General features: G+C 38.8%; 1 protein-coding gene across 2 annotated transcripts in view; it reads left to right on the top strand.

The window, feature by feature from the left end:
• Positions 1–26,816, top strand: part of HERC3 (HECT and RLD domain containing E3 ubiquitin protein ligase 3) — a 123,067-nt gene that overhangs the window by 65,621 nt on the left and 30,630 nt on the right. For both annotated transcript variants that reach the window (XM_050790416.1, XM_050790417.1), the window contains 14 exons: positions 1,139–1,215; positions 1,987–2,208; positions 3,162–3,253; positions 4,481–4,611; positions 5,183–5,343; positions 7,721–7,797; positions 12,093–12,217; positions 13,822–13,881; positions 17,386–17,497; positions 17,903–18,092; positions 19,886–20,049; positions 20,162–20,275; positions 26,239–26,262; positions 26,355–26,444. In XM_050790416.1, the coding sequence (XP_050646373.1) occupies positions 1,139–1,215; positions 1,987–2,208; positions 3,162–3,253; positions 4,481–4,611; positions 5,183–5,343; positions 7,721–7,797; positions 12,093–12,217; positions 13,822–13,881; positions 17,386–17,497; positions 17,903–18,092; positions 19,886–20,049; positions 20,162–20,275; positions 26,239–26,262; positions 26,355–26,444 (1,639 nt within the window). The remainder of the gene's footprint in view (positions 1–1,138; positions 1,216–1,986; positions 2,209–3,161; positions 3,254–4,480; positions 4,612–5,182; positions 5,344–7,720; positions 7,798–12,092; positions 12,218–13,821; positions 13,882–17,385; positions 17,498–17,902; positions 18,093–19,885; positions 20,050–20,161; positions 20,276–26,238; positions 26,263–26,354; positions 26,445–26,816) is intronic.

Here is a 26,816-nt window from a genome sequence, read left to right as displayed (position 1 = left end):
TCCCACCTCAGGCTTCCAAGTAGCTAGGAATGCAGGCTCATGGCACCGCACCCAGCTGCTTTTGATAGTTTCTGTAGAAACAGGGTCTTGATTTGTTGCCCAGGCTGATCTTGAATTCCTGGCTTCAAGCGATTCTTTCGCCTTGGCCTCCCAAAATGGTGAGATTACAGTGATGAGCCACCGTGCCCGGCCTCTAGAACTTTTTTATCTTGCAAAATTGATTTCTATGAATTTGACTACAATAGATACTTCATATAAGTGGAATCATACAGTTTCAGCTTTTTGTGACTGGCCCATTTCATTTAGCATAATGTCCTCTAGGTTCATCCATGTTAAAAGCATGTGTCAGACCTTCCTTCCCTTTTAAGGCTGATTAATATTCTGTTGTGTGTGTGTACCATATTGTATGTATATACCCAGAAGTGAAATTGACATTTCACTTATTTTGGATGGTGGCATTTCTGTTATTTTGAAAGCCACATAGACACCAACCATATTCTTAGGATCTTTCTTCTGTAGCTCTTTCCATTTGGCCCTGAACTGAAGAAGACAAGGTGAGAAATAATGGAGGATTGTGGCAATGGGTCTAAATGCAAAAGTGTTTTTTTGTTGTTGTTGTTTTAAACAGTAACTACCTAAGAGACAGGAGGCTGATGAAAGACCTAATAGAATTATATCATGTAAGATTATATATTTGATTTTAAAAAGAGTTTTTTTTGAGGGGGTGGGACGGGGGACAGAGTCTCGCTTTGTTGCTCAGGCTGGAGTGCAGTGGTGCGATCTTGGCTCACTGCAACTTCTGCCTCCCAGGTTTAAGCAATTTTCCTGCCTCAGCCTACCGAGTAGCTGGGATTACAGGCATGTGCCACAATGCCTGGCTATTTTTTTTTGGTATTTTTAGTAGAGATGGGGTTTCACCATATTGGCCAGGCTGGTCTCAAACTCCTGACCTCAGGTGTTCGTCTCGGCCTCCCAAAGTGCTGAGATTACAGGTGTGAGCCACTGTGCCCAGCCTTAAAAAGACTTTTAGGCAAGATGATGTTATTTATTATTGATATTTTATTTAGTTGGGAATATTTCTGATAATTGTGTTTGTGTGTGAATATCTATCTGAAAAAGAAAGCCTTTTCTGTTTTAGGTTAATACAAAAGCTGAACCAGCAAACAATATTACAAGTTTCCTGTGGCAACTGGCATTGCTTGGCTCTTGCGGCTGGTAAAGTAACATTAAACATATGCTAATGCTATGTTAATTTTGAAAACTTTCTCTTTGTCTTTTTGTGTGATATTATCTAACTCAAAACTTTGAATTACTGGTTAGGGTCTATGCATTGCTGTTGGACAGTGACAGTTCTCAGATGGGCTTTGCATAGCTCATCCTTTTCTCAGGGTGTGGATGATGAAGTAGGTGGTCATCACTGCTGCTCCAACTTTCACAGGGGAAGATGAGCAGGGGGCAGGACGATACCTAGGTGTTCTGAGCATGGAGAAGATTGATTTTTCTTAGCGACAGCCAACTCTCAAGCTACATTCCACTATCAAGCTCCCAAATAAATGAAAAAGGAGTTGGAGAAACCTAAATAAATCTGCACTTCTGTGTCCTGCTTGATTATCTGCAGAGCAGACCAAGTGGTCATAGCTGGACCTCCTGAAGTCTTGGGTCTCATAGTCTTAGTATGGTCAGAACTAGTTGATCTTGCTTAAGCCTGGTAATTGGCCTGTGTGAAATTGAATTTACTTATACATTTAATATTTTCTGTGTATAAATTTTAATAGCCTTTGAAGGGCAGTAAGACTCAGCTTACCTCTCTGTTATCACCTGGGAGTTTGGGTTTTGGCAGTCTGACAGCATGAAGTGTCTCTGTTCTTTGCTCTCGGGTGGGTTTGGTGTTGGGGGGCAACTGGCAAATGACCCTAATAACTTGATTATTTTTGTGTGTGGAGCTTGTATCATTTTATGGTAATACCAGTTATCCTGTTATTTCAGATGGCCAGTTCTTCACCTGGGGAAAGAACAGCCATGGGCAGCTTGGCTTAGGGAAGGAGTTCCCCTCTCAAGCCAGCCCGCAGAGGGTGAGGTCCCTGGAGGGGATCCCACTGGCTCAGGTGGCTGCCGGAGGGGCTCACAGCTTTGCCCTGTCTCTCTCAGGAGCTGTTTTTGGCTGGGGGATGAATAATGCAGGGCAGCTGGGGCTCAGTGATGAAAAAGGTAGGTAAACCCTTCATATGTATGTATTTAGTTTAAAAGCACATTCATTTAACACATGCTTCTTAAGGATCTACTATGTGCTAGCCCCATGTGAGATACTAAGGGAGCAACAGTGAACAGAATAGAGAACATCCTTGTCTTAGTGGAGACTGTATTCTAGTGAGTGGAGGTGCAACAAAACCAGTAAATACACAGGGTTTGAGAGTGCAGCTTCCTGCTTTACATAAGGTGGTTACAAAGGGCCCCTCTGATAAGAAAATGTTTGAGCAGAACCTGTAGGAAATCAGGTGGGAAATGGGACATGTAGATGTCTGGGTGAAAAACATTTCTGTCAGAGGGAACCGGGTGTGCAAAGGCGCTCATGTGGGAAGAGATGTAGTTGGAGAGAAGGGGAAGAGTAGCACAGCTGCAGGTCAGAGAGGTCGTGTAGACCCAGTTATGCAGGGCCCTGAGGGGCAGGGTGAGGATTTAGCTGGTTTTTTCAGTGAGAGGGGAAGACCCTGAGGGTTTGGAGGAGAGGTGTGATCCACTTTGGCTTTGGCTGTAGTGGGTCAAGGGGGAAGCTGGAAGACCAGCGTGGAGGTTGTGGGAGTAAAGTCAGATTTTAAATGTATTTTGAAGAGGAGGCCAGTTGGTTTTGTTCACTGCTGGATGTGTGGTTTGAAATAAAGAAACAGCTGGAGGGGCAAAATGACTGTTTCTGAAATGGGGAAAACTATGTGTGTGTGGTAAAGTGAGCTGGAGAGTGGGCAGGGTTGGAGAGTGTAGGGAAACCATGAGGTAGGTTTTTGGTAAATTAAAACTGAGAAGTCTGTTGGGTATCCAAGTACAGATGCAGGCAGGAAACAACATGTGTCAGGAATCCAGGAATCCAAAATTCATGCCAAGATAGTTGTGTGTATTTCATCTCAAAGTCAAATGGTAGTGATATTCTGATATTTAATTTATTCTAGATCGAGAGTCTCCATGCCATGTAAAACTCTTACGCACACAAAAAGTTGTCTATATTAGTTGTGGAGAAGAACACACAGCAGTTCTCACAAAGGTAAGGAGCTCAGAGTATTCTTTGGTGCTGGGGATAAGATGGGTGATTAGAATTGCTTGATTATTTTAGTGTAGTGATGGTGTGTGATTACAGTATTGTGGCTTGAACTCGAATGCTCTCTTTTATGTTTGTTGTTTTCCAAAGGAATAGAAAAAGACTACTTTTTTATATGTCTCTGTTATCCTCTTTGGTAATCTTGTAGAGTGTCTTAGTAACATTTAAGAATAGTTCAATATAAATAACTTTAAAATATAGGACAGTAGATACATGTGTGTATATATATCCTATGTTCCTTTAAAACAAGTCATTTAAATATATAAAAAAGAAACAGCAATTTAATGCTTTAAAATAATCGTGTTTCTTTTGCTTCTAAATATATTCTAGAGAGAATGAAAATGTATTTTTATACTGAGCAAATATTATTGTAGGTTCACTTTCATAAAATGCCTTAACATTTATTTAAATTATTTAAATACAGCTGTTAAAAAAAACAGCTTACTTACCAAGGAATTTGTAGGAGCACTTAATTTCTTATATGTGAATGATATGTAAAATCATCTCATTTATCCTAGCTCCTTGTTTCTCCTTTTTTAAAATTTTGCTTCCTAACTATCACAAGAACAGAAAACCAAACACCACATGTTCTCACTCATAGGTGGGAACTGAACAATGAGATCACTTGGACTCGGGAATGGGAACATCACACACCGGGGCCTATCATGGGGAGGGGGGAGGGGGGAGGGATTGCATTGGGAGTTATACCTGATGTAAATGACGAGTTGATGGGTGCTGACGAGTTGATGGGTGCAGCACAGCAACATGGCACAAGTATACATATGTAACAAACCTGCACGTTATGCACATGTACCCTAGAACTTAAAGTATAATAATAATAAAAAATAAATAAAAAAAATTCAGAAATAATAAAAAAAATAAAAAAAAATAAATTTTGCTTCCTAACATATCATTGTACTTTTAAACAATTTTTAAAATTTACAGAAGGCACACATTCCTTTGAGCAGTGCTATCTTTGTTCCATAAAGATGCAGTCTGAAATTCCCTTATTATTTTTCTATTTAATGAACATCCTTACAAAGTGATTTTGGCGAAGTGTCAAGTGAATGTAGTGCTCTTGTGCACATTGTTGTGATAGGCATTTTGTATACAGGTTTTAGAGGTGTACCCTTAAGGATACAGTGAAGTCATATGGTGTTTGTTCTTTGTTAGAGTGGAGGTGTGTTTACTTTTGGCGCTGGTTCCTGTGGGCAACTTGGACATGACTCCATGAATGATGAGGTTAATCCTAGAAGAGTTCTAGAACTGATGGGTAGTGAAGTAACTCAGATTGCTTGTGGCAGGTGAGTGCTCCTCAAAGCTTCCTTGTATTCACTTGGACCCAGAAATGGGTCTTATCTTGTAGTGATGAAGAATGTGATTATACCTAGTGACCGTCATTTTAAGAGATCTTAACTGCATGCATGCCTGTGGTGAAATGTGGAGAAAGACCTTGGTAGAGTGTGGCAAGGAAGGGTTTTAGATAAACAGAGCAACATGGAGACATTAGGCTTCTTTTGGGATAAAGAGTAGCAGGATGTGGGGAAGGGATAAAGAAAGGAAAATAAGAGAGTCCCAAAGAACTTCTTGGAAATTTTTGCCTGAGTCTACCCTGCTTCTCTCCGTTCATCTCAGAGGCCACATGCAGCAGATCATTCAGCTCTTTGCTGACTTGCTGCCCTCCTCATGATCTAGAGTATTAGAGAAGGATAGTAGTATGGAGAGCAGCCACTGCAAGAAGAATCACGTGTTAACATGGGGAAGGCTCTATAGGAGCACCCTGTGCTGTGCACATGTGGAAGTTAAAAGTCAGAGTCAGAGTGTACATCCACATTAGTAGAAACTATGCTGATGAGTTAAATTATTTTTTCACAGACAACATACCCTAGCCTTCGTGCCTTCTTCCGGACTTATCTATGCATTTGGTTGTGGAGCAAGAGGTCAATTAGGAACTGGGCACACTTGTAATGTCAAGTGCCCATCTCCTGTCAAGGGTTACTGGGCCGCCCACAGTGGCCAGCTTTCAGCCCGAGCTGGTAAGAATGATCGTCTCTGGAATTTAATGGTATTTTAAGTGATGAAAGCAGTTGTTTACAGAATATGTATCTGTTACTTACTTTGAGGTCTTTTGGAGGGAATGAAGATAAGGTATTTTTAAACATCAATTAATAATTTCAATACTTACTATGCATGAAACTTTATAGTTGAGATCGTAGAGAATAAATAAGGCAGGAAATACTGTTGTGTTAGGCCGTTCTTGCATTGCTATAAAGAGCACCTGAGACTGGGTGATTTATGAAGAAAAGAGTTTTAATTGGCTCACGGTTCTGCAGGCTCTACAGGGAGCATGATACAGGCATCTGCTTGGCTTCTGGGGAGTCCTCAGGAATCTTTCAATCATGGCAGAAGGCGAAGAAAGAGCAGACACTTCACATGGCAGAAGCAGGAGCAAGAGAAAGAGTGGAGGGGAGGTGCCATACATTTTACACCACCAGATCTCATGTGAACTCAGAGCAAGAGCTTACTTCTCAGCAAGGGGAGGGCCCAAGCCATTCATGAGGGATCCGATCGCATGATCTAAACACATCCCACCATGCCCCACCTCCAACATTGGGGATTACTGCAATTCAACATGAGTTTTGACCAGAACATACATTCAAACTCTACCAGTTACTTTGTTTTCACAGACCTTGGTGGTGGTGTGTACATTTTATTGTTGTTGCTAATAATGATAGTTTGCATGTACTGAATGCTTAATGATGTTTCATTACTATGCAAAGCACTCAAAATAGCCTAAGAACTAGTTAGTGGTTGTTATCCCCATGTTAGAGATAAGGAACGAAGTCTTAAGGAGGTCAAGTAATTTGCCCAAGATCACATAGATTCTGGAGGCAGGATTTAAACCTAGGTCATTCTAAATCCTGTGTACTATGTTACCTCTACTTTGCTATTTGTGTTTTGGTACATAACACGATGTGATTTCTTTTTATGCCATTTTTTTTCTTCCCTTAAAAAATAAATAACAGTCTTGGTTTCACTGGAAATCAAAGTAAGGCAGTCATTAATATTGAATGACTGCTTCACCTTGAAATAATAAATCTGAGGCTGAAATGGAGCTAGAGAATCATTAAAAGGAAGTGTAATTTAGTAATTAATTTTGATTTTGAAGTCGATAAGGTGACACACTTATGGCTTGATCAGGAGTTTGTTTGAAACAGTAACCATCATAAATTTTAGTACTGGATTATAAGAAACTCAAGGACACAGACAAACTCTTTTCCTTTTTGTAAACCTAGCATATAGCACAGGACCTGGCATGAACTTGTCACTCAGTAGACGTTTTTGGAATGAATATATGAGCATCTGAAATGTAGTGCAGCTTAAAATATAAATAAACAAGATTTTGTTTGGATGATGTTCCCAAAAGCAAAAGACTGGCTTTGTGTCCTCTTCTCTGTTGTAAATTCTTTTCTCCAAGACATTGTACTCACACGTGGAATACATTTATTTAGGAAGTTTACCAACTCAGGTATTTTTTGGTTATTTTGAAACCGCAAATTTTTGAAGTTGAATTATAACCTGACTTCCATGGTCCTAAATTTGTGCTTGGATGTTTGCCAAAATGATTTTATAACATAAGCAGGTAAATGTCAGTTATGTAAATGACATGGTTTTAGGAACCCTCTTGGTAATGTGGGAGCACAGAGGAAGGCATAGAGGAGTATTGTGGTTAGAGGAAGTTTGAGCTGTGCCTCGAAGGATGATTTAGAGTTAGCCAGGTATAGAGGACTGTGAGGGAGTTGGTGTGAGCACCACCAAGGTGCAGCTCCAGAAGCACATTCAGGTTATGCTCCTGGTGGGCACATTCATGGAGAATCCCGTGTGCCAGGGACAGCAGAGGGAGGAGGCACCAAGATGTGAAATAGTGTGGTGTATCAGAAATAAAGGCAACGTGGTAGTAGGAGACTGTCGCCATGGACACAGTGTAATGGGAGGTGAAGCAGGGAGCAGGAAATGGAGGTCCTTCCACGGCAAGATTCATCCTGAAGGGGCGTGGGTCCACCACACTCACGTGCTAAATTATTTGTTACCGTAAAGAATAGTGCCCATTTCAGATTTCAGGTCAGTGGCATGCCAGAGTTAGAATGAAAAAGAGAAAGGAGGTCAGGATTCGCTGGCAGTTGGGGAGGGGCAGAAGAAGAGTTAGAGTGGAGGATACCATTTTATATATTTATTTTTAGTTGAAGTAGAAACAGTCCTAGGCAGTGAGCCAGGGGAGAAGATTTCTTACTTCTGTGACACAATTAAAATGGATAGGTACCCACTCTGAAGCGTATTCTGCAACAGTAGAAAAGGGGATCGAGGAGAAACTTCAATTATTGAAAAATATGCTTTCGGAATTTTTTTTGACAGATCGCTTTAAATATCATATCGTTAAGCAGATCTTCTCTGGAGGAGACCAAACTTTTGTACTTTGCTCCAAATATGAGGTAAAATTTTTCTTGTGACTCTTATTTCCAGGGAGGAATAATGGTGAACCAATATTTGTTTTAACAAGTAATTGCAACATAAAGAGCAGTGTTACTCTTTGTTTCTACCAATCTTATGTTATTTCTAAAATAAACAAACTAAATCTGGAAGAAGTTGTCTCCATTTGGCTCCCTTGAAGTGCCAACAGTTCTCCTGGTACTATGGAGTTCTAATTTATAATTTGAAATTATTTATTTATATTTGTACTTGTTCCAGAAACACTGTAAAGGATGCCTAGGGAGTTTGTACTTACTTTGGCATTATTTGATTTTCCATTTCTTTTCTTCCCGGTTAAGTGGCAACAAATGCTAGGTATTTGAGAACTTGGTGGGTTTCTTTGTTTGATGTGATTGAGTGTGTGTGTGTGTGTGTATATATATGTAAGAGATACCACAATTTTCACATGTATTTTGTTATTTATAATCTGCTCATGACGTGACACCAAAATTTCCCTCCTATTGTCTCCCGCATCACTGTAGTGGATAAAGACAGTGTGACATTGTCTTTCTGCTTGAAGGTAGAGTGTGGATCCAGGACTCTGTGACAGGGTTCGAATTCCTTCCACTCTTCCTTGCTGGGGGAATTCAGTCTGAAAACAGCTGCACAGATTTGTTGTCAGTGCTGCACTCCTTCCCCTGTGTTTTCTTTCCTGTCTTCTCTTTTCCTTCCCCACCCTTCCTGCTTTTATTCAGCAAGCATTTCAACAGGACCAGCTCTGAGTGGTGCATGGATGCTTATGCTCTCCTGGAGGAGCAAGAAAGGGGCTGTTAGTGATGATAAAGGAGTCAGAATTGACCAGGAAGAAAATGAACAACTATGGAAACCAGGGGCTCTTTCAGTCTTGGAAACTTTCTCTATTAGTTTGATACTTAGCTATCTTTAAGTACACAAAGTTTTTGCCTTGTAGTCACTCTGGTTCTATGATTCTGTTGGAAAAGGTCCTGGTGGAGCCTGAGGCTGCAGGCTGGACAGCTAAAGCTGATGATGAGCTATTTTCCAGGTCAGGTGCCTGAAGAAGGTGGCTTAGTGCTGCCATCTGGCGTGATTTGGAACTGCTGCCTTAGCAGCAGTTTATTTTAGACCCAGCCTCAGAGTGTGTGTTAGAGAGAAATCCTGAGGAAAGCTGAGGTTATTCTTTGTTTCTTCAAGATGTCAATATAACAAAATACAAAAGGCACTGACTTTGTGGAAGATAATCAGTTTTTGTCAATAGGTAGTAGAGTTTTAAGTATTTATTTCCCCTAGTAACTGACTTGAGTAATAGTATCCAACTTTAGTTTTCCTGTGAAATTTAACATGAAACTTAGTTTTCTTTTATAAATACAGTATCTGATATATGTAACTGATTTTTATTATTGTAATTAACACTGTTGGGCCTGGAAAACAACACGCTGATGAGAAGGAAGTGAAGTAGCATACTATTAGAGAGACAGGACAGGTTAAAGTTTAAACAACTGGAAAGAGGGAGAGGTACCCATAGCATAAGATCACAAAAAAAAGAAAAAGGAAAGTAAACATTACTTAAGAAGATGTTACTCTTAAAAAGCTGGACAGAGAATGACTTTGATGAGTTGAGAGAAACTGAAACCTATACACATTTACTTAAACTATTAACCAGAGATGATTATTTAGATACAGAGGCCAATCAAATCGTATATTTACCCTGTTACCATATCACTTAAAGAACCAAGAAAAAACACCTGTATAGTTACAGCCTCTATGTTTTTTGTTGTTTTGTTTTGTTTTGTTTTTGAGACAGAGTCTCACTCTGTCACCCAGGCTGGGGTGCAATGCCATCATCCTGGCTCACTGCAACCTCCGCCTCCTGGGTTCAAGTGATTCTCCTGCCTCAGCCTCCCGAGTAGCTGGGATTACAGGCGTCCACCACCACGCCTGGGTAATTTTTTTGTATTTTCAGTAGAGACGGGTTTCACTATGTTGGCCAGGCTGGTTTTGAACTCCTGACCTCAAGTGATCTGCCCTTCTCAGCCTCCTAAAGTGCTAGGATTACAGGCGTGATCCACCACGCCCGGCCATAGCCTCTATTTTTATAAAAGGCTGACTCATTCATTACTGCCAGGCCTTAGGTGAAAGAAGGGAGGGAAGGAGTTATAGTCAGATACCCCTTTGCTGCATTGATTCTAGGTCTTGGGAATTTAGTGAATGTAAACCACAGCATCTCCTTTTCCTTTCATTTTGTTCCCTGGATAGAGTTGAAGAGGGAATGTGGTTGGGATTGTTACAATTGTGTGTGTGTGTGTGTGTGTGTGTGTGTGTGTGTGTGTGTCTGTCTCATAATCTTTTTCCTGGAACAGTGATTCTTAACCTTGGCTGCCTACTGGAATCACCTGGGAGCTCTACAAAATACTGATGCCTCTAGAGATTCTGATTTAATTGGTCTGGAGTATGACTTGGTCATCAGGATTATCGAACATTCCCATGGTGATCCAAAGTCCAGCCAAAGTTGAGAAACACTGACCTAAGAGCAATTTTTCCTTTTTTGCCTGTATGTATTAAAGACAGGAAGAATGATATTTTTTCTTGGTTCTTTAAGTGATTCTGAACTTGTGCTTCTCTGGTTTATTGGACATATGATGAGGATTGAGAAACTAGTTCCAAGTCTATTTTTTTGTAGGTTTGTGTTAGAATTGATGTTCAGCTGCCCCTTTGAATGGAGGAAATAAATAAAATTTACACAACAACAATGGTTTTAAAATGAGGTAGAAAGACAATCTGTGTGTGTACTCCAGCATCTGCTTTGGATTATGACTTCCTTGTATGTACTTCAAAATGATTTTTGTTCTCTCCATGGATATCTGTGGCCATTTTAGTAGAATAGTTATCAATAACCAGATGATCACAAACTTTGTCAGGCATCTGTTTTATTACATGCTCTACTCCTTCCTCCCATAATGATACCTTAACTTGAAGCTATGGGAAAGTAACCAAGAAAATTTACTTTGAAAGTTTTGTTTTTATGTGTAGGTACAAAGGAGAAAAAAATGATCTCATGAGCTGATGAATGAGTGCTTTAATATTACCTTTTTCCTCTTAACTGGAGACAAGGAGTATAAAGCACCATCAACTTTTTCTTAGTTCTCAATCAAGAACAAGGTTTGGGGAAAATAAGTTGAAAACAAGCAATTTTAGAAAAGGAAAGTGCTTATTATTTTTTTTTTCTTTAATCTCACTGAATAAAAGATGCACAGTGTTGGGCAGCATTTGGAATTTTCAAGGACATACATTATTGACATCTTTTTCTGCCATTTTTCTTATAATAGCTATATACTTGAAGCAAGAAATTAAGAGTCATTGTTTTTATAGGTTATTTGTCATATAGATTATAACTGAACTCTGACTCTTTTGTAATACATTTTGTTGAAGTTTGGAGGACATTTATGGCAGGTGACTAATACCTTAAAAACCTGCTGTTACAGTGATTCAAAGCAAAGGGGAAAGAGGGCTGGGAAAGTTGTACTGAGTTGATTTCTCCGGAAAACAGACCCGAGACTCAAAGGTTTTTGGGAGAGTGCCCTCTAGAAGAACATCTACTGAGGGATGAAGGAGGCGGGATTGGGCAGAGGGAGGGGCTGAAATGCAGATCAGTTGTAACAGGGGCCTCAGCCAGTCCCATGAGGAGCACTGAAGTTATGAGGTCCTTCAGCCAGTCCTGAGTTGAGGCAAGGGGACTGGACTTTTTTTTTTTTTTTTTTTTTTTTTTTTGAGACGGAGTCTTGCTCTGTGCCCCAGGCTGGAGTGCAGTAGCGCGATCTCGGCTCACTGCAAGCTCCGCCCCCCTGGGTTCCCGCCATTCTCCTGCCTCAGCCTCCCGAGTAGCTGGGACTACAGGCGCCCGCCACCTCGCCCGGCTAATTTTCTTGTATTTTTAGTAGAGACGTGTTAGCCAGGATGGTCTCGATCTCCTGACCTCGTGATCCGCCCGTCTCGGCCTCCCAAAGTGCTGGGATTACAGGCTTGAGCCACCGCGCCCGGCCGGGGACTGGACTTTTGCACCATGCCTCTACCTGCCATTGGATGTGATAGTGAAGCAACAGTCAACGCCAAGTCCTGGACAGCAGCCCAGCTGGGATCTGTCAGGAGCCTCCATTCTGAAGGGTGGAGGGGATCTGGGCGGCACACCACAACATTTAGATCATAAGTGAAACATAAAATGGAGAATATGTGGGAGAAAGGAGAGGAGACAAGATCCATGCTACGTAATTTCTTCTTTTTACTGTTACATTTAATTCTCCAGAATTCTTCTCCTGCTGTTGACTTCAGGACTATGAACCAAGCACATTATACCAGTTTAATAAATGATGAAACCATAGCGGTTTGGAGACAAAAACTCTCAGAACACAACAATGCAAATACAATCAAGTATGTGGCTGCTTGTCTTCATTTTTTTTTCTACAAAGTATGTCTTAACTTCTTAGCTTAGTGTGATTTTCCCTACTTGCATATTGATACTGTGAATGTAAATGGGGTTTTGCATTTTAGGGAATTGTGGTTTTTTGTTTTTTGTTTTTTTTTTTTGGTTACTATTTCAGGGTTGATCTTCTTAGCCCCAAATAACATAATGGGTGGATCCCCAATTCTTACACACAGTATATGCCTCAACCTGCCTAGTTCATTGTAATATCTTAAAAATCCTGACTGATGAAGGCCTGAGTTGGTGATTCTGCTAAGAGAGCTTAGCGTTCTGGTTGTGTAACTCCCATGGGTTTTAGTGTATGCATGTTCCAAAACATCCCAAATCTGAGACAGCTGTTATCTTACCTAACCTTAATAATTTTTAGCAATTTCCTATTCAAAATGATTGAGATGGTAATTCAGAGTCAGGTAGAAAAAAAAAAATAAGTAGGATTGAGACCTTTTATTAAATTTAAAGGATAATTTTCCTTTGCACATTTTTACACATTTTCATTGGCTTTCGTCAGCCTCTCCACTTTTTTCTGCAAAGTCTGATTCTTGGGAAGAGTAAATCAAGCTCTGTGCACTAAGTTGTGGTTATCCCCAGAAACGTACATAATGGTTCCTGCATTATGACATAGATTGTAGTGGGCCAAATGACCAGGACTCTAAACTTTGAGGCACTTGAGCTAGTAATTTTTTGAGCAAGAGAGCATTAGGAACACCCTAGAGCAGCTCTGTGGCAGTCTTCAGAATCCCTCACCATAGGATGGCTCTGCCAAGGAGCTCAGGCTGGAAGGGTAGCAGGGGAGAGGAGAGGAGGGCTAGCTGGGGTCCAGCAAGGGAAACTGTGACATTTTACCATTAGTTGTCTGTTTTCTTATTTATAAAATGAATGGATGGAAGAAATGATCTTTAAAGATCTTTCCTGATCTAATTACGTGGTTAACAGAAACTACTGTAATCCCCTCCCCAGGCATATATTTGTGTTATTCTTTCCCTTTTCCTTGCACTGAATGGAAAGGCCCAGGATTCCTGATGTCCAGTTTCATTTTGGGTCCTCAGAATTAGCTGTTTCCCCAGAGCCTGTATAATAGAAGGTAATGGGAATAAGTGCTTGTTTTGCTTATTTTTTAATTTCCATCTCAGATATGCGGCAAAATAGAAGTAATTTTTCAAGTATTAATTTGCAAAGATAATTTCTGTGTTTGGGAAGTAACAACTTGGTTTCTCTTTTTGGTTTTATTCTGTGTTTCTCTTTGGAGTTTAGATAGGGCACTTCTTAGATGCTTGGTGGTAGGAAAATGTTCAAGAACATTCTTGGGACAAGAGGTGTTCTTTCAGGAGCTTTGATATTTTTTTTTTCCTAACATGGAAAACTTAAGTTCTTCTTCCTTTTGAGATGTGACATCCTGTTTTTCTAAAGCAAATGCACATTTTCGAAAGCTTCAGCTGACTAAGAAAGAACTGCTATTAATTAAATCCTAGAGTAAATGATTATTGTTGATGCTTAAATAACCATTTATTTGTAATTATTAAAGGCTTCCCCCACCCTTCTTTTTTTTGAGCAGCGGTGTTGTTCAGATATTATCTTCTGCAGCCTGTTGGAATGGAAGTTTTCTTGAAAAAAAGTAAGTGACTTAGAGCCTTTAAAAACTCTCATGTGTACCTGTAGTCTCAGCTACTTGGAAGGCTGACACAGGAAGACTGCTTGAGTTTAGGAGTTTGGGGCTTTAGGATGCTATGATGATGCCTGTGAATAGCCACTAAACTCCAGCCTGGACAACATAGTGAGGCCCCCTCTTTTTAAAAAAAGTTTATTAAAACCCCACATATGATGCAAATACTTACTCGGCAAAGGCTGTGAAAGACTCTTCTTCTCTTTGATGGTGGCTGGCCTTAATTTAATGGGTAAGCTGATGCTTTGCACAAAAATTGGAATGCCTAATAATGGTAATGAGAGGACATCTCATTACCATTATGAGGAAGAGCAATGCTGATTCATACCTGAATGGCAGAAAAGCAGATTACCAAGAGAGACTGTATCTCTTTCGGTAAGATTTTCAGAGTATTCTAAGATGTGTCATAATTTTAAATTCTTAGTTCCTCATATAATCTTCTTGATTTCTTTGGTTTGCTTTCCCATAGTTTTAAAATTTTTATTATTATTTTTAATTTTTTTCTCTCAAAAGGAGTGAATTTAGGGAGTAATTCTAAGGAGGCTTCATGGGCTCCTTGGATTTAGGTCCAGCCCAGCTCACCAGAGAATTATATTTGAGGTTGAACTCCCCAGTAGTAAATAGAATGTTTATTTTCTTTGTCTTACCCCTTCTGCAAATATCTCCCTCAGGAATCTGATGCAGCAAAAGGGTCTTACCATGGGTTTGGATCTTTGGTGATCCCAAGTCCTAATTATTTCTCAGTCCTTTTCTGCCAGTGACCAGGCTAATGAGATCTCAAGATGAATTAGACTTCATTTCTGTGTGTGAATCCCACCCCTACCCCTCGATCCCTGTGTTAGTCAAGATTCTTCAGAGAAATGGAACAAATAGGAGAGAGATAAATAGATAGATGGATGTATCTGTCTATCTAGAGAGAGAGAGAGAGAGAGAGAGGGGATTTACTACGGGAATTGGTTCACCTGATTATGGAGGTTGAGAGATCCTGCCATAGGCATCTGTAATCTGGAGAACCAGGCGAGCCAGCATCATGGCTTAGTACAAGTCCAAAGGCCTGAGAACCAGGGAAGCTGATGGTGTAACTCTCAGTCTGAGGCTGAAGGCCTGAGAAATGGGTGGGGGCTCCTGGTGTAAGTATTGGAGTGCAAAGACCACAGAACCTGGAGTTCTGATGTACAAGGGCAGGAGAAGAAGGATGTCCTAGTTCCAGAAGAGAGAGAGAAAGAATTTGTCTTTGCCCTGCCTTTTTGTTCTGTCTGGGCTTTCAGCTGACTGAGTAGTACCTACCCACACTGGATGAGGATGGATTTTCTTTGCTTAGTCACTAATTCAATGCCCATCTCTTACAGAAAACTGACCCAGACATACCCAGAAATAATACTTTAACAGCTACCTGGGTATTCCTTAATCTAGTCATGTTGACTCCTAAATTCAACCATCATCGCCCCCTCACTGTAAATGGGTCCCTAACTGGGTTGCAGGAGGTCACTTCAGAAACTCTCTTTGGCTACATTTAGAGATTATAAAGTCATTTACTTTTATAATTAAGGCAGCTGGAATGAGCTCACACAATTCATTTCATATTTAGTAATTAGTTTTTTCCTCCAGGGAAAGATATTCTGGATTATGCTGATGTTGGCCTTCCGGAACAGGGGTTCTCAGCCAGGTTGATTTTGTTCCCCAAAGGACATTTGGCAGTTTCTGGTGACGTTTTTGGTTGGTGCAATGGGGAGGGACTTGCTATTGGCATCCAGTGGGTAGAACCCAGGGATGCTGCTAAACATCCTTCATTCCCACCTGCCCAGCAAAGAATCCTCTGGCCCCAAAAGTCAATAGTACCAAGGTTGAGAAACCTTGTTCTAGATGGATAGCTTTCATGACGTTTGGGAAGGGCTCTTGGCCAGACTTGTTAGGTTGTTCACCCTTAGTATCACAGATTTCGTATAGAGTTGTGGAGAAAGCCCCTTATTTTTTTTCAAACTGACATTTCAGAAAGTCTACTCCTGTAGTTTACATAGGATGCATCACAGGAAAACAATCAAAATGAAGACCAGTTTTACAAAGCAATGAATAGGTATAGACAAAACATTTTGTTTTTGTTTTCTCAATAGCATAACAAAAAGTATCTGTAAGCATATGGAAAATTACATACCGGAAACCAGAATTCATTTGTATATTTTGGGCAGATTTATTTTAAAAATAATAACAACAACAACGAAAGACCCAACAAAGTACAAGCAATTTATCTTCATGTGACCATAGGGGTTTCAATAAATATAATTACGATTTTTTAAAATGTTAGAAACTCTTTTTTGTTTTCAAAAATTATAACATTGCAGTCAGAGTGTATTCAAATCATCCGAATGTGTCCATTACTCAAAAACAGAAGGCTGCTTTGCAAATAGATAGCTCTTTTGTAAATTAACAGATGTGGTAGGTTCAAGGGCGGGATATATGAGATATTCTCTAAGTCTCAAAAATGCTAAGATTTTATTTAAGGTTAAAAAAAGATTTAGTTGCTAGAAAGTTAAAAATAGTAGCAATAGGCCGGGCGCGGTGGCTCAAGCCTGTAATCCCAGCACTTTGGGAGGCCGAGACGGGCGGATCACAAGGTCAGGAGATCGAGACCATCCTCGCTAACACGGTGAAACCCCGTCTCTACTAAAAAATGCAAAAAAACTAGCCGGGCGGGTTGGCGGGCGCCTGTAGTCCCAGCTACTCGGGAGGCTGAGGTAGGAGAATGGCGTAAACCTGGGAGGCGGAGCTTGCAGTGAGCTGAGATCCGGCCACTGCACCCCAGCCTGGGCGACAGAGCAAGACTCCGTCTCAAAAAAAAAAAAAAAAAAAAAAATAGTAGCAATGAAATTAGTCCTTGGGTGAATGTAATTGTATCCTTTGTGTTAATGATGAGAGACATTAACTTTGCATTTACTCTAGATCATTTTTATTTTAAATACTTTGGTAAGAAAGGTTTTCAACAAGGAGGTTCTACTGTCGTTTGTTAATGAGTGCACCAGTTTGCACAGGGGATGTTATTTGCCCCAAGCAACAGCATCTACATCTAGTTCAATGAGCCACAAATACAGAAAAGAAAACCAAAAAACACAATACGAAATCAGGGAAATAATTCTTTGTTTATAAACTTCAAGATAGCCTTAAATTGACATGACAGTCCTTATACTTTGACTTGAAGGAAAACAGATTTAAAAATTTGAAAATTCTTGTAAAAGGAATTCCAGTGTGGTTTATTCTTTGTGAAATAATAATATTCTTTATTTTGGGTTTATTATTTTGAGATTTATGCAAAATGCGGTATTTTTGTGGATCTTATCTTCCAGGTCAAATTTAAATCTGATTAGTAAGAACATAGTATTTTGTTTACTTGTTTATAATTCCTATCAGAGTGTTTGCTTTGTTTTTCTTTTATTAAATACTTTTTAAATTTTGTTTGTTTAGAATTGATGAACATTTTAAAACGAGTCCCAAAATCCCTGGGATTGACCTGAACTCAACTAGGGTGTTATTTGAGAAGTTAATGAACTCTCAGCACTCCATGATTCTAGAACAGGTATGTTTCTTATATTTGTAAAGTGCATTCTTAAAAATGCATTTTTGTATTGATGAATTCAATTTCAAGCGAAAAAGAGTAACATGAAAAAGTGAAAGTCTCTAAATCTTAATTTTGTAAAGTATTTACTTTGGGAATTAGACCTACCTTTTGTTTTCTTTTGGCTTAAACCTTTCCAAGGCAGTGCCCCTCTAGAATATACAGTTTGCACTGGCAGGGATCCTTGGCTTTTCTTTTCATGGATGTGTACTGAGAGCCTAGACCAGTGTAGGGCTCATAGTAGGTTCTCAGTGCATAGTGAATGAATGAGAGTTGAGAGTCTATCAAATAGGTTATGAACTTAGAGATAAGTTAACTAGATCTCAGGTTTGTTTGAATTTCTCATTACTCTTTTCTCTCATACAGATTTTGAACAGTTTTGAAAGTTGCCTGATTCCCCAGTTGTCAAGCTCACCACCAGATGTTGAAGCCATGAGAATCTATTTAATACTACCTGAGTTTCCCCTACTCCAGGATTCCAAGTATTATATAACATTGACTATTCCCTTGGCTATGGCCATTCTGCGGCTGGATACAAACCCCAGCAAAGTACTAGGTAAATTTGCTAACCTCGATATCAGTGGTTTTATGCTCATTTGTTTTGTTGGTGTGACTCCTGGCTCCAGTGGATTGAGATCCAAGAATCTATTTGTTGCCATTTAATATCCTTAACACTTAAAACCTTTTTTGCTTTGCTGTTAATTTTTAGCTAACCCTATTTTCAAGTTGAAAATAAAACCATTATTTAGATTATTTGAAATGACTCATGCCAGAATAATCTTGATTTTATAATATTCACAAACCTAATTTATTTAATTTGAAACTACTTTTTTCTACCACATTTGCTTATAATAAATAGGGCCTCAATATTCGTGTACATTGGTCTCTGTTTCTCCTATGTCTAATTTAGGGGGTGGGAGTGAAGTGAGCGGTTTTGGTGATACAGAGGTCTCCAAAAAAGAAGAGAAAGAAAATGACCTAGTGTGGACTTACCAAATGTTTGTTTTGTTTTTCTTTTTTAGGACAGTTGAGTCCACACTGATTTTTGCAGGCTCCGGACACTTTGCTGAGATAAAAACCTTCCGTTCCTCAGTGATTTGGAGAGTGTCTTTCATGGGAGTAGCGCCTGAAATGTTTTTATTAATCAAGTGCAGGAAGTCTATCACCTGGCTTTTTACTTTTTCCCCCCCGGGTAAATTTTGTTAGGTGTCATTGCAGCTCAGTAACTTCTGTGTTCCAGATGGACTGGGATGTTACTTGAGTGTGGTCTCCCCACGAATAAAGAGACTGTGTTCCTGAAGGTGGAATACTGGCTTTTATATATTGTCTCCACCTTTGTAGAAGCGATAAAAACGGAAATAATAATGAAAGCATTAGTAAATGTTAGTACTTAATTTTTTTTAAGATCAAAAGCCTTTTGGGGAACATTTTCTCAGGTGTTCTAGTTGATGTGAAACAGAGAGGTGGCAATATTAGAAGGAATCTTACCTGACTTTCAAGTTTTAGAGTTTTTTCATTTTTATTTTTCCAGACTGGACATTACAAAGAGAACATAATTATTCAATTTCACACTTAATTTATTTTTAACTTCTAATTATTGATATTTAAAAGAATACCCCAAAGTAGAGAGTATGCTACAGGTAGTCACCACACAAATTCAGCAGTGGTCAGTATTTTGCCCATTTTATTTCATCTGTCTCTTGCCCTCACCACCTTTTTATTTTTTGTTGGAATATTTTTAAAGGAAATCTCAGACATATTATTTCATTCTTTAAATATTTCAGTATGGCTGAGTTTATTTCCAATGAAATATAAGCCAGTGCTATGATTTTCTTCTCTGGTTATGAGAAAGCATTATTTGGTGAGAAATAAAAATGGCAGTTTTTCAACTAATGATACCTCTTAAAGGGAAGGGAATGGTTGCCGTATTGTTGCTGCTTCTAGGGTGTGTCATCCTTTGCATTTCTGCTTCAGGATTTAGTGGTGGCTGAAAGCGCTAGGACAAAAGAATACTTTTTGGATTAATACAGTGGGCATCACTCCTGCCCAAAATATGTGTTTCTTGTCCACATGTAGTCTGGAATTGGACTTGTGAGTTAACCTTCAGATTGAGTCTTTGTAAAAAATCAGACCCAGCTTTAAAAAAAAACCAGAACTCCAGGGATTCTTGTACAGCTGCTGTTCTCTCCAAAAATGTTTTAATGGATTCTTTTTAAAGTCAGTTTTGGGAAAATGCATTTTAGACTAATGTTTATCTTCTAGACAAAGCAATTTTTAACTGGCAGGCAGAAGACATAAATAGTTGCCCAAGATTACTTGTTGAAATATGTCTTTTCTTTCTTTCTAAAGATAACTGGTGGTCTCAGGTATGCCCGAAATATTTCATGAAGCTGGTAAACCTCTATAAAGGTGCAGTCCTTTATCTACTGAGGGGAAGAAAGACATTCTTAATTCCCGTACTGTTTAACAATTATGTTACAGCAGCTCTCAAACTCTTGGAGAAGTTATATAAGGTGAGCATAGGAGGTGCTAGTGGGGAGGGGGTAATTAGATGGTAGGGTAAAATATCCTAGTGAGATGTTCTTTGTGAAGCCATGTTTTAGTCTGTATTTTGTTCTTCATTAGGTAAATCTTAAAGTGAAGCATGTGGAATATGATACATTTTACATTCCTGAGATTTCCAGTCTCGTGGACATTCAGGAAGACTACCTCATGTGGTTCTTGCATCAAGCAGGGATGGTAAGAATTCATAAAGCATATTTTACAGCTTTAGTCTTTTTATAAGAAGAGCACGTGTGAGCTCTATAATATGTCTTTGACTTTGATGTCAGTGTCTCACCTATTCTTCATCCAGCTGGCATTTTGCATTCTAGAAACTTGGAAGTGCTTTAAGTAATCATCAGTGTTATAAGGAGTCATAAATGAGTAGTCACCCAGAATGTTACACATTAAAAGTTGCCACCTTTTAAAAATCAGAATATCTAAAGTAGTCAAATTCACAGAAACAGAAAGTAGAATGGTGATTGCTAGGGGCTGGAGGCAGGGGAAAACAGAGAGTTGCTATTTAATGAGTATAGTTTCAGTTTTGCAAGATAAGAAAGTTTGGAGATCCAGTTGTACACCAGTGTGAATATACTTAACACTGCTGAACTGTACACTTAAAAATGCTTAAGATGGTACCTATTATGTTAGATTTTTTTAAACCCTAATTTAAAAAAAAACCAAGACACATACAAATATGAATTTTTAGCTTTCCTTGAAACTTGGAAGATCTGGCAATACAACCTGTCTTTCCCATATGACACCAAGTGGCCAGAGTTCAAGAGTGACTCTTTAGATGAGGCTTATGTATATGCCACAATTCCCACTGCAGCTTAATTTATCCCTGCCATTGAGGAAGGATCATTTGGTAATTATCATTTTCTGACGGCCTACTTCAGTCATCATGTGTCAGCTACCTGGACCCTGTAGGCCCCTTCTGATTGAGAATTATGTGTGTGAAAGTGTCACACATCCCTGATCCAGAGCTGTCTCACTACATTTTAGATATGCCATTCAGGGGCCTGTGGATTCCTGCCTGCCACCACTGGCATGGCAGGAACTGCTCCTTTTGATAGCACACTGGCTTGGGATATATGCAAGGCTCTTTAGGATCTCCCGTCTGTGGAGTATGTACAAATTTGAGTTAGATTAGAAAACAGAATGATAATTTGGTTATTGTATTTTGTGGGTAGCAGATTTGAGGTGAGTCCTTGCCAGTGTAGCAGGTTCATCACCAATATTAGGGCAATATTTTTCCTGTGGGGTTTTTGGAAGTCAGCAGTTGTCTCCAAAAGCAAGGCATTTCAATAGGCTGATCTAACTGAACAAGCAGGACTGTTTTCTTTGTCAAATAATGGATGATGAATGCTAGACACAATGTTGTATTTTTTTCTCTGGAGACTTAAAAAATGCATACAATGTTTTATTTTTAAATAAGATTTTATGATTACCCTGAGAAAACAAAATACTTTTTTTTTGAGACAAGGTCTGGCTTTATCACCCAGGCTGGAGTGCAGTGGCACCATCTCTGCTCATTGCAACCTCTGCTTCCCAGGCTCAAGCCATTCTCCCACCTCAGCCTCCCGAGTAGCTGGGACTGCAGGTGTGTGCCATCACGCCTGGCTAATTTTTGTATTTTTTGTAGAGACGGGGTTTTTGGGATGTTTCCCAGGCTGGTCTCGAACTCAAGAGCTCAAGTGATTCACCAGCCTTGGCATCCCAAAGTGCTGGGATTACAGGGGTAAGCCACTGTGCCTGGCCAAGAAAATACTTTTTAATATAAATGAATTAGAGTGTTCTAAATGGGTTGACTTGGGAAATTTAACATGAAGGCTAGTAATGAACTCTGTTTTCACTTTCAAATTTAGGAATTATTAAAAATAAGCCCTTCTGTTTTATCAATTTATGAATAATTATTCACCGAATAATAACATTATGAGCGGTAAAATAAGCCTGATGAATTATTTAGGCCAACTGCTTTGTTTCTAGATGAGGAAATGGAACTTAAACAATTTTTCCACCAATTTCATTAGCAATAAAAGTCAATTCTTCTGATTTCTAATCTACCCTTTCTGTGACTTAATGCTGAATAAAATAAGTCTAACAAATTGTAGTTCTTTTTTACCCTGAAGAAGTTGCTCATGTTAAAATCTAGATTATTATGACAGTAGTCTCTGAGTAGAGATAATTAAGTAACTTTTACAATATTTTAAACTTCCTTTCTCTTAACATTTGATAAACAAATATCAGATCTTGAATAACAGATGCTCATCTTTTCAATGACTGTAATAGTTATTAAAGAAATATGGAAAATTACATGAAATTAGTCTATGACCTTTTGTGATTTTTGTGGAATTTTTTCTAGTGTATGAGGTACAATGATATTAGAAATTGAATTTTAAATTTCTTGATATTTTGGATTTTAACTTAAAATACTAAAGCTATTTCATATGTTATTTTTGTTTATTTTAACTACTTTTAAATAATAAATGGATTTTTTTTGGCGTGTTGGAATTTTTAGCTTGTTACTAGCTGAGGCTGTGTAGCATATTGTTGAGCACATGCTCCAGCCAAAAAGACCTGGGTTCAGTTCCCAACTCTGGTCTAATGGCCGTGGCCTTAGACAAATTACCTGATTTCTATAGGCCCAGCATCCTCTTTTGTGAATAAGAATTATAACAGATTGTGGAAATTAAATGTGAGAAAGCATGGAAAGACCTTACTTAGCAGAGTACTTAGCATATAATAAGCCCTCAATAACTATTTTTCACTAAGCACTTCTTGAGCACCTAATGTGTGCTGTCTGCCTGCTAGTCACTGGGAGTGGAAACATGTATGGATATGGTGTCTACCTTTGCAGAGTGTTTAGCCCAGAAGCAGCAGTGAAAAATTCCCAAAGGGATCTAACACATGTGTGCAGAAGGAACATTCTAAAGTGGCTGATTTTTACTCCTTTTAAAGAAGAGGTGGTAGTGGTTCCTTTACTTCAGTCAGCAACTTGCCTTATCTGCACTTAAAAACCAAATAGCACAGAGTGAGTGATTGGTGGGCTCCTCTAGAGGGCAGCACAAGTGGGGAAAGTCAGTGCCACAATGTTAATCCTTCAAAAATAAAAGCTAGATAAAGCTCGACATCTTGCTGTATGTGTTAAAGGAGACAAAGCCAGGCAGTGTTTTGTCTCCAGTTATGAGTATTGTGCACATGTGAGACAAGACAGGCCCTAAGGCAGAGGAGGCTGTATTTCTTCTCCAGCACTGCACCTGTGCGTGTAGTGCCTCCTGCCCCACTTGTAGCCACATTTAGGAAATATTGACTTCATATTTTAAAAAAACGATATTCCCAATTTTTCTGTTCTATTCCATTTACTTATTCGTTGCTTCTATTTCATATGCTTTAGAAATGAGCTTAGGTCACAGTGCAGCCCTGTTTCAGGCAGGGAGACTTGAAATATGGTCCACTAGTACTTTACTAGTTTTAAGTCTGTGAAACTCATTTTTGAGGAATGGATAGTCCAAGACAAGTAGCCTCTCAGGAGATAATCATGTATCTTATCAGTTCATATGCATCCTTCTAGGTTATGAATAGCAATAGTGGCACAAAATCATGCAGATTTATTTCATATAATACGGAAATACAAGTGTGAGTACGATTTCTAAAATATTCAGCATTCACAGAATAAAAATGAAATTAAATTATTATATATGAAATACAAAAACTTACAGACTTATGAAAAGTCTGTGGATGTATAAGCAGACGTTTGTTACAGATTTGCAGCTTCTTTTGACTGAATACCTTTCCATCCTTTGCCTTCCTTAGAGCTGTCACTTCTGTTTTGTAAGGCTTCCGTATCTTCCTGCCTGCCTTGCTGGCTCACCTGAGACCTTCTCTAGACCACCAGCTCTGGGCAGTATCTCTCTGGCTTTGGCTGTGGCTCCTAACTGAGGCAGTTTTGGATTTCTTTCCAGCCATCCCTCTCAATGGAGAGAATGGTGACCCTGCCCTCAATTTAACTCCTCCCTTTCTCCAGTGGAGAGATCAACCTGCTTCCAAAACTGGGTTCCTTCAACTCTGGGGTGTGGGAAGGAGTAAGGTGAGGGATGCTGAGAGGGACTACGAGCTGCAGAAGGTGGATATTTAAGGGGTGCAGAGAGGCTCGGGGTGGGGATTACAGGGTAGGGAGAGAGAGTCAGAGAACAGGAGTGGGACTGGAAAGAGCCAAGGAATACAGAAAAAACTGCTGATTGATGTCTGAAATAACTGCATTACACCAACTAAAATGCCAGTATGTACTTAAAAATACTAAGTAGGCTCGGACTCTGTAATGCCAGAACTGTTTTGTGTTATCACTTCTTCCACAGTCACTTTTATATTTGAAGTATCTAAAATCTTTATCTTGCTTTATAGACCAACACACGTTCAAGATCTTTCTTTTCCCTTGAGAATAGGCAGATAATGCTTTGCGTAAACTAATCTTTTCTGAGAAACAGGTGAGGAAATTCTGAATATTGGCACCAGTTTTAAGCCTGCTTTCTTTCCCAGGATGCTTATATCTTTTGTAGGTACCTAGACTAGAAGATGATTTAGCTTTTTGTATAGTGCTGTTTTATGGTGTGGTTTTGTTTTTTTGTTTCTAGTCATTTTGATTTCTAACTTCAAAGTAATTGGATATGTAGGCATGAGAGTGAGTAAGATTGGTCTGGATGATATATGCAGGATTTCATACCTGATCTCACTGGACTGGAATTGTTTCTTCGATTAGTATTTCTCTGTCTAGAGAAATGTGCCAAGATCCCTGGAAGAACCTAGTTATAAAGGGTTAACAGGGTAGATTTTAATTAAAATTGCTTTTAAATTATTGTATTTAAATATCCATAAGGACAAAAGGAGGCACATGCTGCTTATTCATATGCTCCTGATATAGTACAGTTATAAAACCAAACCAAATTTATAAATTAAGTATAAGCAAAACTTTAACAGCAATAAAATGCAGTTAGCCTCATTGATTTTATGTGATGATCAAACATATCTTACTGAACCTAAACTCCAGTTGCATTGTGGATGTGGCCTGCATGCTGTCAGGCCCTGGTGCTTGAGTTCCACTGCCCATCTGGCTGGGATGACTCACCTCTCTTTTCTCCTTCAACTGCTGTTAAACCATGTGTGTGCAGCAAGCCAGGACCGCATTGGCCTTTTCTTAGTGCAGATGCAGCATCCACCTGCCAAGACTGCTTCTCTCTTTTCTCACTACACCTGGACAATTAAATAATAACATGATGCCAATGCAGTTATTCAAACAAATATAACTTAATGTGTTTTACTAGTTTTGTTTAGGATATCATTAAGAAATATATAGAGTACTCCCAGATCTCTGAGAATACACCCATGGTTTTGTGTTTGGTAATTCTTGCTACAGATCAACGTGACCTATATTGTTGATTTTTTTTTTTGTTTCTATGAAGTTAATATTAAGTTAATGTTTGTTACACAACTTAACAAAAAGTGAAACTATAACTCATCTCCTAGATGTCCTTCATTGTGGTTGTGGATTTTTACCATTACTCCCCTCCAAAGTTTATTCACAGGTGCATTCACATATCTATGGAATGCATTCTGTAGGCCGAGTACTAGTCTAAGTGCTGAGTCAGCAACAGTTTACTAGATAAAGTCATTTTTAGAAGCACCTGAAATTATTTCCAAATACTTGGTTTCTCCTAAGAGTAGCAGCCTGTGTGTCTCTCTCTGTGTGTGTGTGTGTGTGTGTGTAGGAAGATGCAACATCATTTAACAAATAAAATGTAATTTGTATTGTCCACTTTACCCAACAAAAATTAACCTGTGAAGTCAAGGTTATAAAGCTGCTGTTTTGGAATTAGATTTCTTATAAAAGAGAATTCTGTTAATGCTGTGAATTGTGGAGAGTTAGTGACATGCCCTTTAAAGGTCATAAAAAATATTTTTTAATTGCTTTTGCTCTTTTTTCTCATTCTGTGGCCATCAAAACATCTTTTCCCTTAAAATTTAGTCAGCCATTCAAATGGTGTTAGTTCTATGGCCAGTAGTCAGGTTGGTTCTGTGTTTTGTTATTTATATTTTACTTTTGGAGGGATTAAAATTCAGGTTTTACAATTTAAGTAAGAGACTTTTTATTTTTTTTTACACAGAAGGCTAGACCATCAATAATACAGGTAAATGATCCTTTTAAAATTTGCTTTTATATTTTTCCAGCTATACTTTCTGTGGAATAGTATAATACTGTCAGTAATGTGCTTTATTCTAGGATACTGTAACACTTTGTTCCTACCCTTTCATCTTTGATGCCCAAGCCAAGACCAAAATGTTACAGACAGATGCTGAACTACAGATGCAGGTATTATATTTTAGAAATTATTTCCTCTTTTTAATGTGTTTCTCCCTTTCTAGACATTCAGTTGTAATTTTTTCTAATAGGAGAAGACATATTTGGTTGAAATTCCATTATAATTCTTAAAGCTGTTTGAAACTTTTCAGTAATTTGTGTTGAATATAACACACATAGGTGGATACACATTTATGTAGATTAGAGATTGGCAAAAGGACGACTTAGTAAATGTTTTAAGCTTTGGGGACCTTATGGTCTCTGTTACAACTATTCAACTCTATTTTAGCATAAAAGCAGTGATAGACAATATATAAATGAATGAGCATGGCTATATTCCAACAAAACTTTATGTATGTTGAAATTTGCATATTATATAATTTT

Source organism: Macaca thibetana, chromosome 5 (assembly GCF_024542745.1).
Source record: "Macaca thibetana thibetana isolate TM-01 chromosome 5, ASM2454274v1, whole genome shotgun sequence".
NCBI lineage: Eukaryota > Metazoa > Chordata > Mammalia > Primates > Cercopithecidae > Macaca > Macaca thibetana.
The sequence above is the reverse complement of the archived record's forward strand: the minus strand, read 5'-3'. Positions and strand labels throughout refer to the sequence as shown.